Source organism: Drosophila ficusphila, unplaced genomic scaffold, assembly GCF_018152265.1.
Source record: "Drosophila ficusphila isolate 14025-0441.05 unplaced genomic scaffold, ASM1815226v1 contig_723, whole genome shotgun sequence".
NCBI lineage: Eukaryota > Metazoa > Arthropoda > Insecta > Diptera > Drosophilidae > Drosophila > Drosophila ficusphila.
In genome coordinates this window covers 315,944-329,867 of record NW_025064662.1, presented here as the reverse complement: position 1 = coordinate 329,867, position 13,924 = coordinate 315,944, and the positions used below count along the sequence as shown (strand labels likewise).

At 34.9% G+C, this 13,924-nt stretch overlaps 5 protein-coding genes across 6 annotated transcripts; all 5 read right to left on the bottom strand.

Annotated features, from left to right (window-relative positions):
- Positions 1–113: 113 nt before the first annotated feature.
- On the bottom strand, positions 114–3,317 carry LOC108089182 (FERM domain-containing protein 5). Its single transcript, XM_017187318.2, has 9 exons — positions 3,265–3,317; positions 2,826–3,175; positions 2,251–2,355; positions 2,148–2,190; positions 1,914–2,087; positions 1,463–1,842; positions 1,309–1,397; positions 1,037–1,254; positions 114–866 (listed from the first exon to the last, which is right to left on the bottom strand). Exons 2-9 carry the CDS (start codon positions 2,913–2,915, stop codon positions 247–249), a joined length of 1,719 nt encoding a protein of 572 aa, XP_017042807.1. The 5' UTR covers positions 2,916–3,175; positions 3,265–3,317; the 3' UTR covers positions 114–246.
- A 71-nt stretch (positions 3,318–3,388) lies between these two features.
- LOC108089184 (selenide, water dikinase 2) lies at positions 3,389–4,925 on the bottom strand. 2 transcript variants are annotated; one of them, XM_017187320.2, is made up of 5 exons: positions 4,672–4,925; positions 4,231–4,609; positions 3,979–4,172; positions 3,559–3,929; positions 3,389–3,491 (listed from the first exon to the last, which is right to left on the bottom strand). In XM_017187320.2, exons 1-5 carry the CDS (start codon positions 4,826–4,828, stop codon positions 3,393–3,395), a joined length of 1,200 nt encoding a protein of 399 aa, XP_017042809.1. In that variant the 5' UTR covers positions 4,829–4,925; the 3' UTR covers positions 3,389–3,392. The 2 variants fall into 2 exon arrangements, with proteins under 2 accessions (XP_017042809.1, XP_017042810.1); XM_017187321.2 differs by having other exon boundaries at positions 3,416–3,929; positions 4,672–4,924.
- A 219-nt stretch (positions 4,926–5,144) lies between these two features.
- LOC108089185 (myotrophin) lies at positions 5,145–5,988 on the bottom strand. The gene is made up of 4 exons (XM_043208818.1): positions 5,842–5,988; positions 5,674–5,785; positions 5,370–5,453; positions 5,145–5,313 (listed from the first exon to the last, which is right to left on the bottom strand). The coding sequence occupies exons 1-4, from the start codon at positions 5,925–5,927 to the stop codon at positions 5,227–5,229; spliced, it is 369 nt and encodes a 122-aa protein (XP_043064753.1). The 5' UTR covers positions 5,928–5,988; the 3' UTR covers positions 5,145–5,226.
- Positions 5,989–6,186: 198 nt separating this feature from the next.
- Positions 6,187–8,295, bottom strand: LOC108089112 (S-adenosylmethionine decarboxylase proenzyme). Its single transcript, XM_017187223.2, has 7 exons — positions 8,163–8,295; positions 7,473–7,559; positions 7,193–7,361; positions 6,856–7,134; positions 6,711–6,803; positions 6,500–6,655; positions 6,187–6,442 (listed from the first exon to the last, which is right to left on the bottom strand). The coding sequence occupies exons 1-7, from the start codon at positions 8,264–8,266 to the stop codon at positions 6,287–6,289; spliced, it is 1,044 nt and encodes a 347-aa protein (XP_017042712.1). The 5' UTR covers positions 8,267–8,295; the 3' UTR covers positions 6,187–6,286.
- Positions 8,296–9,307: 1,012 nt separating this feature from the next.
- Positions 9,308–13,865, bottom strand: LOC108089255. Its single transcript, XM_017187421.2, has 8 exons — positions 13,021–13,865; positions 11,891–12,034; positions 10,805–11,657; positions 10,647–10,738; positions 10,425–10,577; positions 10,122–10,350; positions 9,750–9,850; positions 9,308–9,624 (listed from the first exon to the last, which is right to left on the bottom strand). The coding sequence occupies exons 1-8, from the start codon at positions 13,729–13,731 to the stop codon at positions 9,454–9,456; spliced, it is 2,454 nt and encodes an 817-aa protein (XP_017042910.2). The 5' UTR covers positions 13,732–13,865; the 3' UTR covers positions 9,308–9,453.
- Between the last annotated feature and the right edge of the window lie 59 nt (positions 13,866–13,924).

Sequence of the window (13,924 nt, the reverse complement as noted above, 5' to 3'; positions counted from 1 at the left end):
GTTTAGAAAGAGAGGTCAAAAAAGTTACTAAAGCATTGGATGCTATTTAATTAAAAAGCTCTCGCCAATTTTCCATTACCCAATCAGAACGAATTAGTTAAATGTTAAAATTAAATTTCAGGCTTTTGTTTTTAATATGGAATCATTACAGCATAATAATAAAGAATTCACTTAAATACGTTTTAAAATACTCGATACAGCTGTAGCTAGTGGAGTTAAAGATGCGTCTACATAATTAAAAAACCCTTATTTTCTCCGGCCCAACTTTTCCAAAACAAACTCCTTCAAAGGCTGATAGTATTGGTACCGCAGACAAAGCATTTCGGGGGAGTTGCGCAATTGCTCAAAGGCCTCCGACTCGGATTCCATTATGAAAACAGCAGTTCCGGCCATCGCAAAAGCCACAAAAATGACGGACGGCACAAAGGCGTGTAGTAAGTGGAATTTGCGAAACTTCTTTACTTTGCGAATGGATTGGTCCGAGTGCAGAAAGTTATCGGTAGGCAAACTGGAGTTCAAGGTGGCATCCGGCTGTCCGTAGTACAAATTCGGGGAGTACGACCCATGCTGCTTAGAATCATTGTGTTTTCTCGGATGATCGTAGCCATTCACGGTCAGACCGCTTTCTGTGGAAGAATGTTCGATGGAGTCCCGATAGGCGTAGCCCCCCATTTGGGACGCCAGATAGTTGACGCCTTCGATGTTTGACGACCTCAGACGAGCTTCCTCGCAAACGGGCTCCAAGCTGGATATCTGGATGCCCCCATTTGCCTCGATCATCCCGTGATCGTGCCCGTAAAAATGCCCATTTGGCATGCCGTATCCCAGGGGCTCCGACATTGTCGACCGCGGTAAGCTGCTGTATCCTAGAAAAAAATTTCACAAACTTCTTTAGCTTAAGGCTTTAAATAAATACATATATAATATTGGGGTGCAGCAGAAGATAAGATTTAGCTATTTAAGCAAACTCAGATAATCTGGCAGCGAATAAGGCTTCTGTATGATTATTCTTGCAAATCTTTCATAAACCACTTACTTATTTGTGCTAGGTCTCCCTGGGGACTGGACGGCGTGGCTGGCACACTGCTCGCCTTTCGCTTGCTAGAATTCGAATTGTTTATTTTTTGTTCCCGCAATGCATTTATGTTTTCAGTCAAAATTTCACGCTCAGTTCTTCCGGTGTATCGGAATTTTGTGCCCCAGGAGAAAAATCCACCACCTGAAATCACAGCTGCACTTTGGCTATTGGGTAACCTAAAAACACAATCATTAGCTACAATTTGTAATGTTCTAACTAAAAATTCCTACGTGAAGAACAGCATTTGTTCGATGGCACATCTCCACAAATATCGACATGCGGCGCCTGTTGGACATTTGAACCCCACAGTATGTTTTTTCTACAAAACATAAAAAAAATTATGATTTTGTATGCCTTTCAATTAATTTAAACATTGCAACCTACAGGCTCACGGCTGGCGTCGGTATAACTCAGATGTGCTATAAACATTTTGCCTTCAAAATTGATTTTATGAATTTCATTCCAGCGAAAATGTTGAGATCGTTTCCCGGTAACGAAGGTGCTAATACCCGAGTTATTTATTCCAATATATTGCTGGGAGCCCCGATGATCTTTCACGGGGTGAGGGTCAATTCCATAGGTTTCCAATCCGCGTGCTATTCCAAGGAACTCGTCCATTGCAAGGGAGAGATCCTGCCCAGGCTCTCGCTTTTTATGCAGCTCGATTATCTTTTTTTCCAGATACTCGGTCTGTCGAAGGGCTAATTCTATGGAAGATACGTAACCTCCTATATGCACATCTTCGTTATAATCGCCGAGCTCCTCTGCAAAATGGACAAAATCAATTAAATCGGTTTAAGTGTTTTTATAACTAATACTGGTTGTTAATTATTACCTTGAACAATTAAAGCACCTAATGCAGCCGCTTCCCCCAAGGAGCAATACAAACGGCCATGTCGAAGATCTCTTTTTAATTGCTGGTATAACATAATCCGTGCATTTCCAGTCAGTCGAAATGGATCCGCTGGGTAAAATTTAACTCTTAGAGAAAATAATAATGGATCCAGGTCTGCAGTATAATAATAAGTAAGATTTTTATGGAGAGTTTATGAATTATGGAATCTCTTACCTTTACATTGCTTTATTATGGATTTGGATAGGTCAAGCCAATGCTGTAGAAAAGAATTAACTAATTAATAGATGTATAAATAGTATTCAAAGCCCTTACTTACCCTTTGTTTTGCAGAGTCTACATATCGCAAGCCAAAGTAATCCTTTTCTTTTATCTCCAACTCCCCGCACAAATACTCCAGTAAGTAAATACCTTTATGGAACGGCTGTAAGAAATTGAAATTAGGTTAATATTCATTTTTTAATAAAACAAACTTTAGACTGAAAAAAATGTTAAGAATTTTTATATGTATTCTTCAAAACTAAGTTGTAGTTACTACATTAAAGCTCCCATTTGCCGGCAAGCAGAAAGGGCGTTAGCCACCCATCTGTTCACACCAGAATCTTGCAGGAAAAATAATAATAAATGTCGTTGACGTTATGGATTTATTCAGTACTTTGAATAGGTAATCTGTCTCAAGGATTCGCCTCCATTTATTAACGATCTTTAGAGATTAAGTCTTGCGTATCTAATTTATTTAAAAAAAACACCACACTTATTTTTAGCACGACAACAGGACATTGAAGTTTATTGCATCAATTAAAGATGACAGCGACTTTACAAGGCGAAAGAGGATTATTCCGAAAGTCAAGTCCAATTTAATGGAAAAAGGCAAAGTTCAAGAGCAGCACAAACCTGAAATTCACATTCTAGGACATCGGAATCATCGAGGAGTCGTACTGTGCATTTGTACACAATATTCCCTTCATTTTTGCTCCTGAACATTTTGTTGGTTGAATTGAATAAACTGTTAACCGGTTATGGTTATTTTCACTTTATCAAAAGTCACTGATTTGGGCGGATTAAATTGTGTATTTTATTTTAAAGCCAATTTCTCATTGCTTTGCATTTTTGTTATTTTTCCATCCAAATATTTCGGCTATGCCTGTGTCCTTTGCCGTCCTTTAGTTGTTCCCGTTAAGGGTGTTTTTCGTGTGGGGAGGCTACTAACAACATAAAGTACCAAATAAGGACAAATGCCTGCGCTGTAAAAGGAACAATAACAGATGTGACTATTGGTATATTGCAGCCCAAGGGTGCCATATACTAAAATAGTTAATAGAACGCTATTTACAAATTAATAAGATATTAATACACAAAAAAGGGGAAGGAATACACTCAGGAAGGGGAAGATCGTTATAAAATGTTTCAAAAAATATCGACAAATTCTTTGCTTATCGATAGTACATTTAACTTACCCGATTACAAATAATAAAAGGACCAGCTTGCGTCTTTGATTATCAAGTTTATTATACACCTTATGTGTACAAGAAAGTTCAGAATATTTCCAAGCCGAAAAGCCTTTACGAAATATTCCTCATTAGTTGAATAATCAATATCTTCAATTTAATTATATTTATAGGCTTACTTCAATGAACTCTACATTATCACAAAGAACCGCACCACTCTCGTTTGAGGCTATAACTTTTCCAATTTTAAATGACTTTTGTTCTCCCATTGTAATTTTATCAAAATCCCGGCAAAACTTGTCCGCTGCTTGGGGGGAAAGGCAAATTAAGAGCCCACCTGAGGTTTCTACTGACCTGCCAGAACGAAACTTTGTGCTTTGGCCAATCAAAGAACTAAATTTAAGTACATTTTTGATAATTGGTAACTTGTTAATTTGAAATGAGACTTTTTCTTTTTGGAATTGTGCTAAGTTATTGGCATGTCCCAATAAGCCAAATCCAGTGATATCAGTGGCACAATGTGCTTCGTATTTGTGCATTAAAAGTGCGGCTGAAATGATTTTTTGTTAGTTTTGTTTTAAAAATCAAAAAATATTTACCATTTTTGTTTAAATAAGTCATAGATTTAACTGCTATTCCAAAAGTTTGCCGGATATCGTCATCACTAAATTCGGACAGCAGTGTTTTGTACTTTTGAGTCTGGTTAAGTTGCCAAAGGTGAGCATCCATTGCCATTTGTCCTCCCAGGGGTTTTGTAAGAACCAAAACATCGTCAGGCTGAGCGTTGGACGGGCTAAGAGGAGAAAATAATTTAAATTCATGCTGATATATTATAGATTAGAAGCACTTACAGGATAAGTTCCCCTTTTCGACAGAGGGAAGTTGCTATTCCACCAATAATACACCAGGGATTAATCTTCAGTTGTCTGATAACAATTGGCGTTTTGTGATAGCCATTCGAATTTAAAGAGTTTTGGAACCCCTTTATAACTTGCGAAATAACAACATCTCGTTCCTTTTCAGTAAAGCTTGTTGATGTGCTGACGATCATTTCGACCGAATCAAAATCCGTCAACCCAACTGCATAAACATCACTTAGGACATTAGCGAGTGCTATGCGTCCCAATAATTCCGGATCATTAACCATGGGATAAAAAAAGTCAACAGTTTGTACAAGTAAATAGTCTTTGTGTCGGTTCAAGGGTATTACTGCACAGTCCATTCCGGAGCCTGCAACAAAATTTTAGTAATAAGATAATCGAGCCATCAACTGATTATAACATATCTCTTACCGATAAGGTATTCATCATTATTCTTACTTGCTAGTTCTGTTCCCCTTAGGTACTTCTCAAGTACTTTTTGGGGGATTTTGCAACTTCACCCAGTGTGCGTCGTAAATTTGGTTAGTTGAAAGTCGGGATCAAGCCCATGCTTTTCGGGGCGAAACATTGTGCGCAAATATTAGTCTTGTTTTGCACTAATAACTTATAAGTTATAAGTTAAAACAACTGAGTGAAATCAAATCGGGTATAGTGATGGTAACAAAACTTTGTGGGCTTATCGATATTTTAAAAGCAATAGGAGATAAATTTCGTGCAATAGATTTAGAAAACAGCTGTTCATAAAATACACAATATTTGGGATTTAACATTTATATGTTAAACGTTTATTTAAAAAAAAACATAAATTTGAGAATGTCTTGTTTTAATAAACTATAATATGGAAGTGTTTCGTTGTCTTTGAAAGTCAATAAATAATGCCATAATTTAAAATCTACACATGACTGTATTTAAAATTGTTTTTGATACTGAAACATAAGGTTTGTATCCTAGTTTTACGTTTAAAATTTATGCAAGTAATTTTTTGATTTCGTCTTTTTCCGCTGCTTCGAGGTAGCTTTGGCCATCTGGAGTAGAACCACTTTTGTTAGCTCCCTGAAATTACGATTTGGATTAACAGTTTAGCAACAAACGAAACTAAAATAACAAACCTTATTTAAAAGAAGTTCCACACAGCTTGTATGTCCTTCCCAAATGGCAGCAAGAATAGGGGTAATACCATGTTTGTCCTTTATCTGGAATAAAAAAATTTATTAATTATAGCACATCCATTAATAAAAAAAACCCGGCATTTGTACAAGGCACACCTGCTTCTGATTGCTTTTCACAATGACTAAACAATTGTATCACAGACGTGTACACATATAAGTATACTACCAGAATTGCCATATAGCTTTCAACTGTCGTAATTTTTATGATTCATATTTATAAAATCAAACGAGGTTAATTACTTACATCAACTTCTGCTCCTAAGCTTATTAAATACTGGAGAACATTTAGCTGCCCAAAATCTGCCGCATAGTGTACTGGGAAACGGCCCTTGATTTCCTCATTTACCTTTTTGTGCCTGTGTGTTTAAATTTATTTATTAAAATCAAAAGAATTTTGTGAATTAACCAACACACATCGTTTTGGAAAGCAGCTTGTACGGCGTCAAACTCTCCGTTTTTTATGGTCCAAATAATGTTTTCATTGGAAATTGCACTCATTTTTATTTTTCGTTTGGGTGGACTTGTCAAATACTATTAGAGATGGACTTCTCAGTATGACTGTTTATATCCGATTATTTCTTCCATATTTGTAATCACAAACAATCCAGTTATTTGGGATTTTTAGTATTTTAATTTAACAGTTTAATCCAGAAGTCGTTGTAACCTGTTAGTCAATTAAGTTTTACAAACAATTACCAATTGTTTTAACACTAATAATTTAATAAGAATAAGATAACTTAAATAAAAACCCAAAAACTTTAATTGAGAAACTTTATTTTTTTTAATTTATAACAAACGAACAATCTGCTTTGTTACACATACGAAGAAGGATCACAACAACAGTTGGAATTAAAACTTCATAAATTATCACCATTTTTTTCATTAAAAGAATATTGTGCAAACAGAAGATTGTAGGAAGGAAAATTGCAACATTGCATGTCTGTTCGCTTCCAATGCGATCCTTTGGAGTATTCAACTTCCAACTCCTTCATGGTTTCGTAAGCCAGAGAGCACTGTTAAATGGAAAGGATTTTACAAAACTAACAAATATTAAGTATCGCACAACATACCTTATTTGCGAAAATAGTTACAATAAATTTTCCCGGCTTAAAAGTGTTAATCACTTGGTTAATAAGTTTCCTATAGTTACTCAATGCAACGTTAGTTTCAAAGCTCACATACGAAAACTGATTTTCCGGAGTAATGTGAATTGTCATATACTCTCCCTGAAAAAATATATGAATAGTTTACACTACGTCAGTAATATTGTTTATATTTTACCTTATCATTAATTCCATTCATTGAATATCCACAAGGGTCGAATAGAAAGTCGTCGATGTGCATACTAGGCAAAATTGTATCGATTCCAGATTTCTAAAAAAAAAAAACTTTATACCTTCCTTTAAACATTTCTTACTTTCCATACCACAGTAGCCCCATGAGCATTGTCAAATTTATTTTTATAAAAGATCGACATGGTTTCGGGATCAAGGTCTTGCATTAGTATTTCAATAGTTTGATCTGGATCGGAATCAACGCCTTTCTTGTTAGATATGTGTTGTGGAGAAATATTGATATCAGAACGACTAAATGTATAAAGATACCAACACTCCAAGTTCATAGAACCCAGACAATAGGATCTTCCATTTGGAAAAATGGAATCCAGATAAGTAACTTCTTCGGTGAAGCCCTGATGAGGAGTAATCTGAAAAACCAAAAGTTTTGTTTATAAGTAAATAACCTTTTTTTTAAAGGAAATAAACCTGTGCTTCTGGTCTAGTAAAGTTCTTCCGGGAGTAGAACAAGTCTGCAACCACTTCAAAGCCATTGGCCTCCGCCAATTTTAACAACAAGCCTAAGCATTTTAGAGGAGTGGTAGTACCACAAGTCTTAAGGATCCACCTCCGCTTTGAAACAAACATACTGCTCTCGCTAAAACAATTCAAGAATTAAATTTAAAGAAATAATCTCTTTGATAAAATGGAATAATAAAACACATTTTACTTTTTAAGCCACTTTAAGAGTTTTCGTATAAATAATTACCTTAAAACAAAAGCATCTATAGCATCATTTTTTGAAGTGCTTATTATTTCACAGTTCACATTGCTGAGCACGTTTTCCCAATCAGATCTGAAAGAATAACATTTTCACTCGGTACGTTCAATGTTTTTTATTACAAAAAATTGTATGAAACCCTCAAGCCAAAATAAAATTTGAGATAACGAACCGGACACGATTAAAAACATTATCAATCGGAAGGGTCAAGGAAATCATTTAATGTACTTACACATGTAGTCCATTATCTTTTTGTAAGAAATACTATTTTAGACCACTGCCAAAAATTTATAAAAACCTTTACGATATAAGAGCTTTATGATTAAAGTTATGACTTAGTATTCGCTGTAAGTATTTTAAACAGAGCCATATACAATATTGTCAAATCAATTTAGGAAAACCGTTTCAACCACTTACGAAGTCAAGATGTACATTTTGCCAATTTATAACTCGTCACACGTGTTTCGCATTTGATAGGCTGATAATCTTTTTGTTTTTGTTAATCCTTCTGAAGTTTCAAGAATTGTGTTTAAAAACCAATCAATAGTTTTAAAAAATGCATTTGTTTGACAAGTCGACGTTTTGCGAACCATAAGCTTTCTTTTGTAGGGTGTATGCTTTCTGGCAAAATGTAAATTCCTCTAGCTGTAGCGATGTATCACTTGCTTAAGGACTCACCTGCTAATGTTTCGCAGATCATTCTCGCTGTTGGAGCTTTCCTCGAACCAGATTTCAAGAAGTTTTTCAACCCCTTCGAAGAAGTGTTCACCGTTCTCCAACATGCTGCTCAACAATAACAAATGGATCTCAATGTGACCAGGTGTCTAAATGCCTTTTCCACAAATGTTATCGACCATAAATTTTCACTACAAAATCCAATGTTTCCTCTACAATTTCGTCTTACACCTTGCAAAACATTAGTGGGTAACTTGGATTTAAATATAGTCATCGATAATATAGTAAATCGATTTACCGATCTATCGGATTTTAAACTATTAGGTCCGTTTTATCTATAAATTCGAAAAATTTGGATACTTTTAATTATGTTTACTACATAGGTTTTAACACCACATTTTTCATCATGCTTTTCAAATCCAAACGATTTACCCAGATGTGTCTAGTATAATCTTCTTTGGCTATTTGGTGGTCCAGCTTAAGATAACGATCAATATTCAAAAGGAAACATCGTAAGTTTTTGTTTTACATTTTACATTAACCAGTTTATTGTGATTGTTAAAAATTGTATAGAGTATTTTATTTGAAAAAATAAATGAGTAATATTTTTGTATCTTAGCCTATTATGAAGTCCTTATTTTATTTAGACGATTTATGTAGATTCGAAAACAGCATTAAGTTTTTAGTTTCTTATAATTGTATATAATTTAAATATTTCCTTGAAAAGTTTGCATTGCGTGATTATTGCTTTTTGCATAGTTTTACTATTAAAATGTTTTGTGGAGATTATTATATTATCACATGATTTTCGTATAGGCAAGAGATTTAAAACATTATTTATTTTTTAGCTTTAGAAGTTGTTCAATTGCAAAGACAGCTGAAAAATCATTGTTAAAACTAAACTTTTCTTTTTAATAGAAGCAATTTGTGTTATTAAAAAATTAAAAATACTGTAAAATGGTTTTAATAAATATAAATATAATAAATTGTATTTTTAATTTAATTGCATTAAGTATTGATGTCCTTTCTTAAGGTCTATATTTAGTGTGATATTATTAAAAAGGTTTGACATACTGGTTCAATTTTTATACCTCTTTTACACTAATAAGTATTTTGGTATTAGTTTTTAAAGATACAAATGAATAAAATTTAGTTTTAAAGAATGAAAATTTTTATTAATAATCTATACGTATTTTTAATCCTATAACTTTTGTTTTTCTTATGCGACCTCATAAAAACAAAATGTGTATTAAAGGTTTTTTCGAAAAGTGAGTAGGGGAATATATTTGGCGTTCTATGTTAACTTTGCATTATTTTCACTGGAAACAAGGTTAAGCGGTGCGGAAAGATCCGCACTTTCACAGGTATCATTAAACGCCGGCAAAGAATTTAACTTCTTCCGCCTTAATAAAATATCTGTGATTGTAGCTGCGGTTTCGGATTCATCAATTTCCTTTTTGTATTTCTAAAAGAAAAGAAGTTAATAGTAAGTACAGGCAGATACATAATAGTCACCGCCGACGTAGGATACTAAGTACTTATTCACAATATCTTTAAATCAATAGTTTATAAGCTGCACAGCGTACTTACATTTAAAACCAGACCAGAAATATCAAGGGGTTGTTCCCTAGACGTCAAGTATTCTGGTTTTGTTGGTTCCATTGAAGAACATGATGACATTTGCTTGTGTTCTGTAAAAAAAAAGTAATTTTTTTAAATACCCGAAAAATGTTCAAAACATATTCCTTCACATATGGGAAACAAAACATGTTTAATAAAAAAATGCACTGACATCAGCCTAATAAATTGTTTCGGCAAACTAAATATAGCTTTAATATGTAAGCGATGTTTGATAATTTTGCTTATGATGCTTCTTAAACAAATGTTCTAATTAAAAATGCATACTTTTAAAAAATAATTTTCCTATTGGATTAAAAAAAAAACACAACAAAAAGCACTTACTTTTTTTAGATCGCTCCAATTCTTTAGGACGCCTGCGTCTGGTGTGTATGGTATCGCGTCTCATAGAATGCGGCCTGTTGACCCCATGCAGCTTGAAATACAATCCACAGGCATTGCAAACCATTTCTCCTCGAACACTCCGCCTCCAAATTGTTGTGGTAAGGGTGCCACAATTCGAACATGACATATCTTTTTGAGCACCAGGTATGGCATTAAAAAGGTTAATGTTCTATAGAACGGAATTCACATGATAAGATAATGTAATTAATTAATACAGTGATAACGAATAGTGTACTAACTTACCCTTTTATCTTTCTTGTCCTCTGGAGCTGCTTCTGAAGTGGTATAAGTATCAGTCACATTCTCATTAACTACATCGATGCAATCAGTTTTGGTAGGAAAACTTTGTTTTCTTCTACATGGTTTTGATTTGCTGGATTGAGCCTCTGATAGATCCTGAAGATATTAAAAAAAAAAACATATTAATTATTTTTATCCAGTTTAACATAAACACTTTCTATTTACCTTTAATAGTGCTATGGGTTCTTCAGGTACTTTTGTAAATGATACTGACGACGGAGCCGGAAACACGAAGGGGTGGGTCATTATGCTCTTAGCTGAAAATTAAAGCACATATAAGTAGTGATTTAACCACTATAAATAGTAAATTGTCTTCTATTTACCGGCTGATCGGGCAAGTGCTTGCCAGAGTTGAGTAGTTGCCGCGTCCGTGGCGTGATCCGAACTTAGACTATCCGGGGTCTTTCTATCGTTTATTGAGGACGTGATGTCCATTTCCAGTTTGTGAGAATCGGAACTGTCGCCAGAGTCCAGCAAAGAGCCAGTACTCGCCTTCGGGGCCTTCGATTTGTAGTCGGACCCACCAACTTGGTTAATGGTAATACTGTAGTTTTGAAAATCCTCTTCACTTCTTAAGTGTGGCTGAATATCAAGCATTGGAGTTTGGCAAAAATTGTGTATTGGGGCCGAGTTCCGTTGATTAGAGTAATCGTTCTTTTGTTTTTTGACGGATAGGTCAATTTCAACACCGTCCTGAATTTCATTTTGGTTTAATGGACGTTTTGATTTTATCACAGAACTTTTAATACTTGTATCTACAGCTGCAGAAAAACACGGAGATTGGGGATTCGAGCTTGGAGGGGAAATAACAATTTTTTTGCTTATATCCATTAAAACGGCAGCCGTTTCGAGTTGCTGTTGCAGATTTTCATATTTCTCGATCTCCGAGTCCTTTTGCAGTTTTGAATCAAACTGGCTGTGCGAGGATCCAGGCATTACCTTCTTTTGATCTGTTTTTATTGATTTGAATAAACTTGGATATGAGCTATGTGCTGGCATATCTTGATTGCTAATCTCGATTTTTCTATCCAAACCAGGCTGGATGGAGGATTCTAATTTACTCTGATCGTACTTAACTTTAGAAAAAGTGCTTAACTCCGTCAAAGCCTTTGCCGCTATAGCCTCCGATGAAGCCTTTAAAATTGCATCAAGCTTGATTTCCAAATCATTTGCGTCCTGGAAAAAATTAAGGTTTAACATATATTATAAAATAGAATAAAATGAATTATAATCAGTTTTTTTTTTCAATTCTGAGTCATTTATTTTTTATGGGGTGTTCCAGAAATTACTGAAGCAAAAACTTGTTTTAGTCACAGAAGTTTTGATTAGAGAGGGTCTCTGTGTTATCTTTGCATTTGATAATTTATACAACAATTTTGACTCTTAAAGAACTTATCATTAAAACTTACTAGTTTTATATTTTTTGATATATTTAAAAATTCTTTCAAAGCTATTTGTGAGTTGTGCGCCATGGTACGAAATTTTTCAAAAGAATCCAATTTTTGTCTGCAGTCAGCACAAATCACGTTGGGTAATCCATCGTTAGGCAGTGCCTGAAAATATGTAAATGTATTTATAAATATAATATTTTCTGCAGATATTAAGTTAGCTTAAAATGTGAATGATGCAATAAGTGAGGCTGCAATAAAATCGATTTATTGTCTGAATGGGAAAAGAAGGTTCGATTAGTTTGATACAAGCTGTTAGAAATCTAATAACAACGATTTTAAAGAGACATTTAAAAAATATAACATGTAGTATATGAAAATTTAAAAGTTGGTCAGAAAATATTTAGAAACTAAAGAGGAGAAACAATTGACAAAGAATTAAATTGTTCAATTTAAAAATAGTAATCAGTTGGAAGTTTAAATAACTTTTTTTCAATTAACCGATAAAATTCAGGGCTCTTAACATAAGGACAGCAAATATACTTAAAACTAAAAAGATGGTGATAACAACAAATATAGAAACAAGTCAAAGTGTTTAGTGTAGACATACATATACGTTGTTGCACTGTGTTTTAATAAAACTGAAAGTTCCCAATGCACATACATATATCTCTTAATACAGGCCATATAAGGCATACATTGACCCTGGTATATCGGTACTAAAACAATCAAATTGCAGTGAAACGAATGTTATCTCTGGCGTGGATTAATGTAGGTCTCTAACGCGTTCATACATACATATCAATATTTACATTCGTGTGTTGAACATTGATGTACGACCTGACTGGTGTGCGTGGGGCATTTGCCTCGAATCGGTTCATCGAAAAAATACCAGACAATTGATACCGATTGTTAATAGGCCATGGGATAAAAGCGGCCCAATCATTTCCTATTATTTTGACGTGTGGTGTCGTAATCACATAGATAACGCACACAGTCACACGGTGAGCACTCGCAAACGCGTGTGTGCGGGCATACCCATATATATATACGGGATATATCCACACACCACCGTGGGACCTTGCTTGTGTGTGTGCGTAATTAATGTAAATTCGTTTCTGTGCAAATGTGTTGGATGGAAATCTGCTTACCTTAATAGAGAGACAGTTGAATATCTGAAATGTAAGATGTGGTGATGAATCATCTCTGCCGTGCTCTTTGCCGTAGTTATCGGTTCCGCTTATATTTGTTGTATTCACACTTGTGTGTTCGCGTTGATTATGATTATGTTCCACCCGCGGGAGTTCCGATTTTGATTGGGATTGTACCTCCCTGCTTGCTATATGCTGCTGCTGATGTTGTTGTTGTTGCTGGTTTTGTTGTTGTTGCGTCGACGATGACGATGACTGACTTTTGAATACTGATCTTTCGGCGATTTCCGACTCCAATTGGCGTTCGCGTTCACTCGACTTGAAGTCAGCAGCAGAAGGCACACTTGGCGTGTAATGGATTTGGGTTGGGGTTCGGTTTTGGAGAAGGGATTGCGATTTAGGTTGGCTTGGACCCGATTCGTTATTGGTCAGCACTACTGATACTGATAGCGAGTTATCACCGATACAGCTGCACAGATTTGGGCTCAAAGCACTGCAAAAGCAGCCAGCACGCTTCTCGTCTCTCCGTAATTCAACCGTTTTCCCTTCTTCGGCACTATTATGCGATGAAACATCGTAAATTTGTAGTTCTGCAACATCGCACTCGTTAACCAATGTGAGGCACAATCGACAAACTTGACGAAACTTATGTGGTACATTATACATAATTAGCAATTTATATGTGTTTGCACTGTGTAAAGAAACTTTCATACACCTCTCCTTTTTTATAGAGATAAAAAAGATAACTTTAAAATAAATTATAAAATGAATGTAAACACTATTCCTCAATTTTTCATTGTCACAATCCACGTTCAGCTCACTAAAAATAATTCACTCCAGTGGTTCACAATGAGTTTTACGTTCATTTGATCTAGTTTCCCGTTCAAATTACCAAACGAGGGCT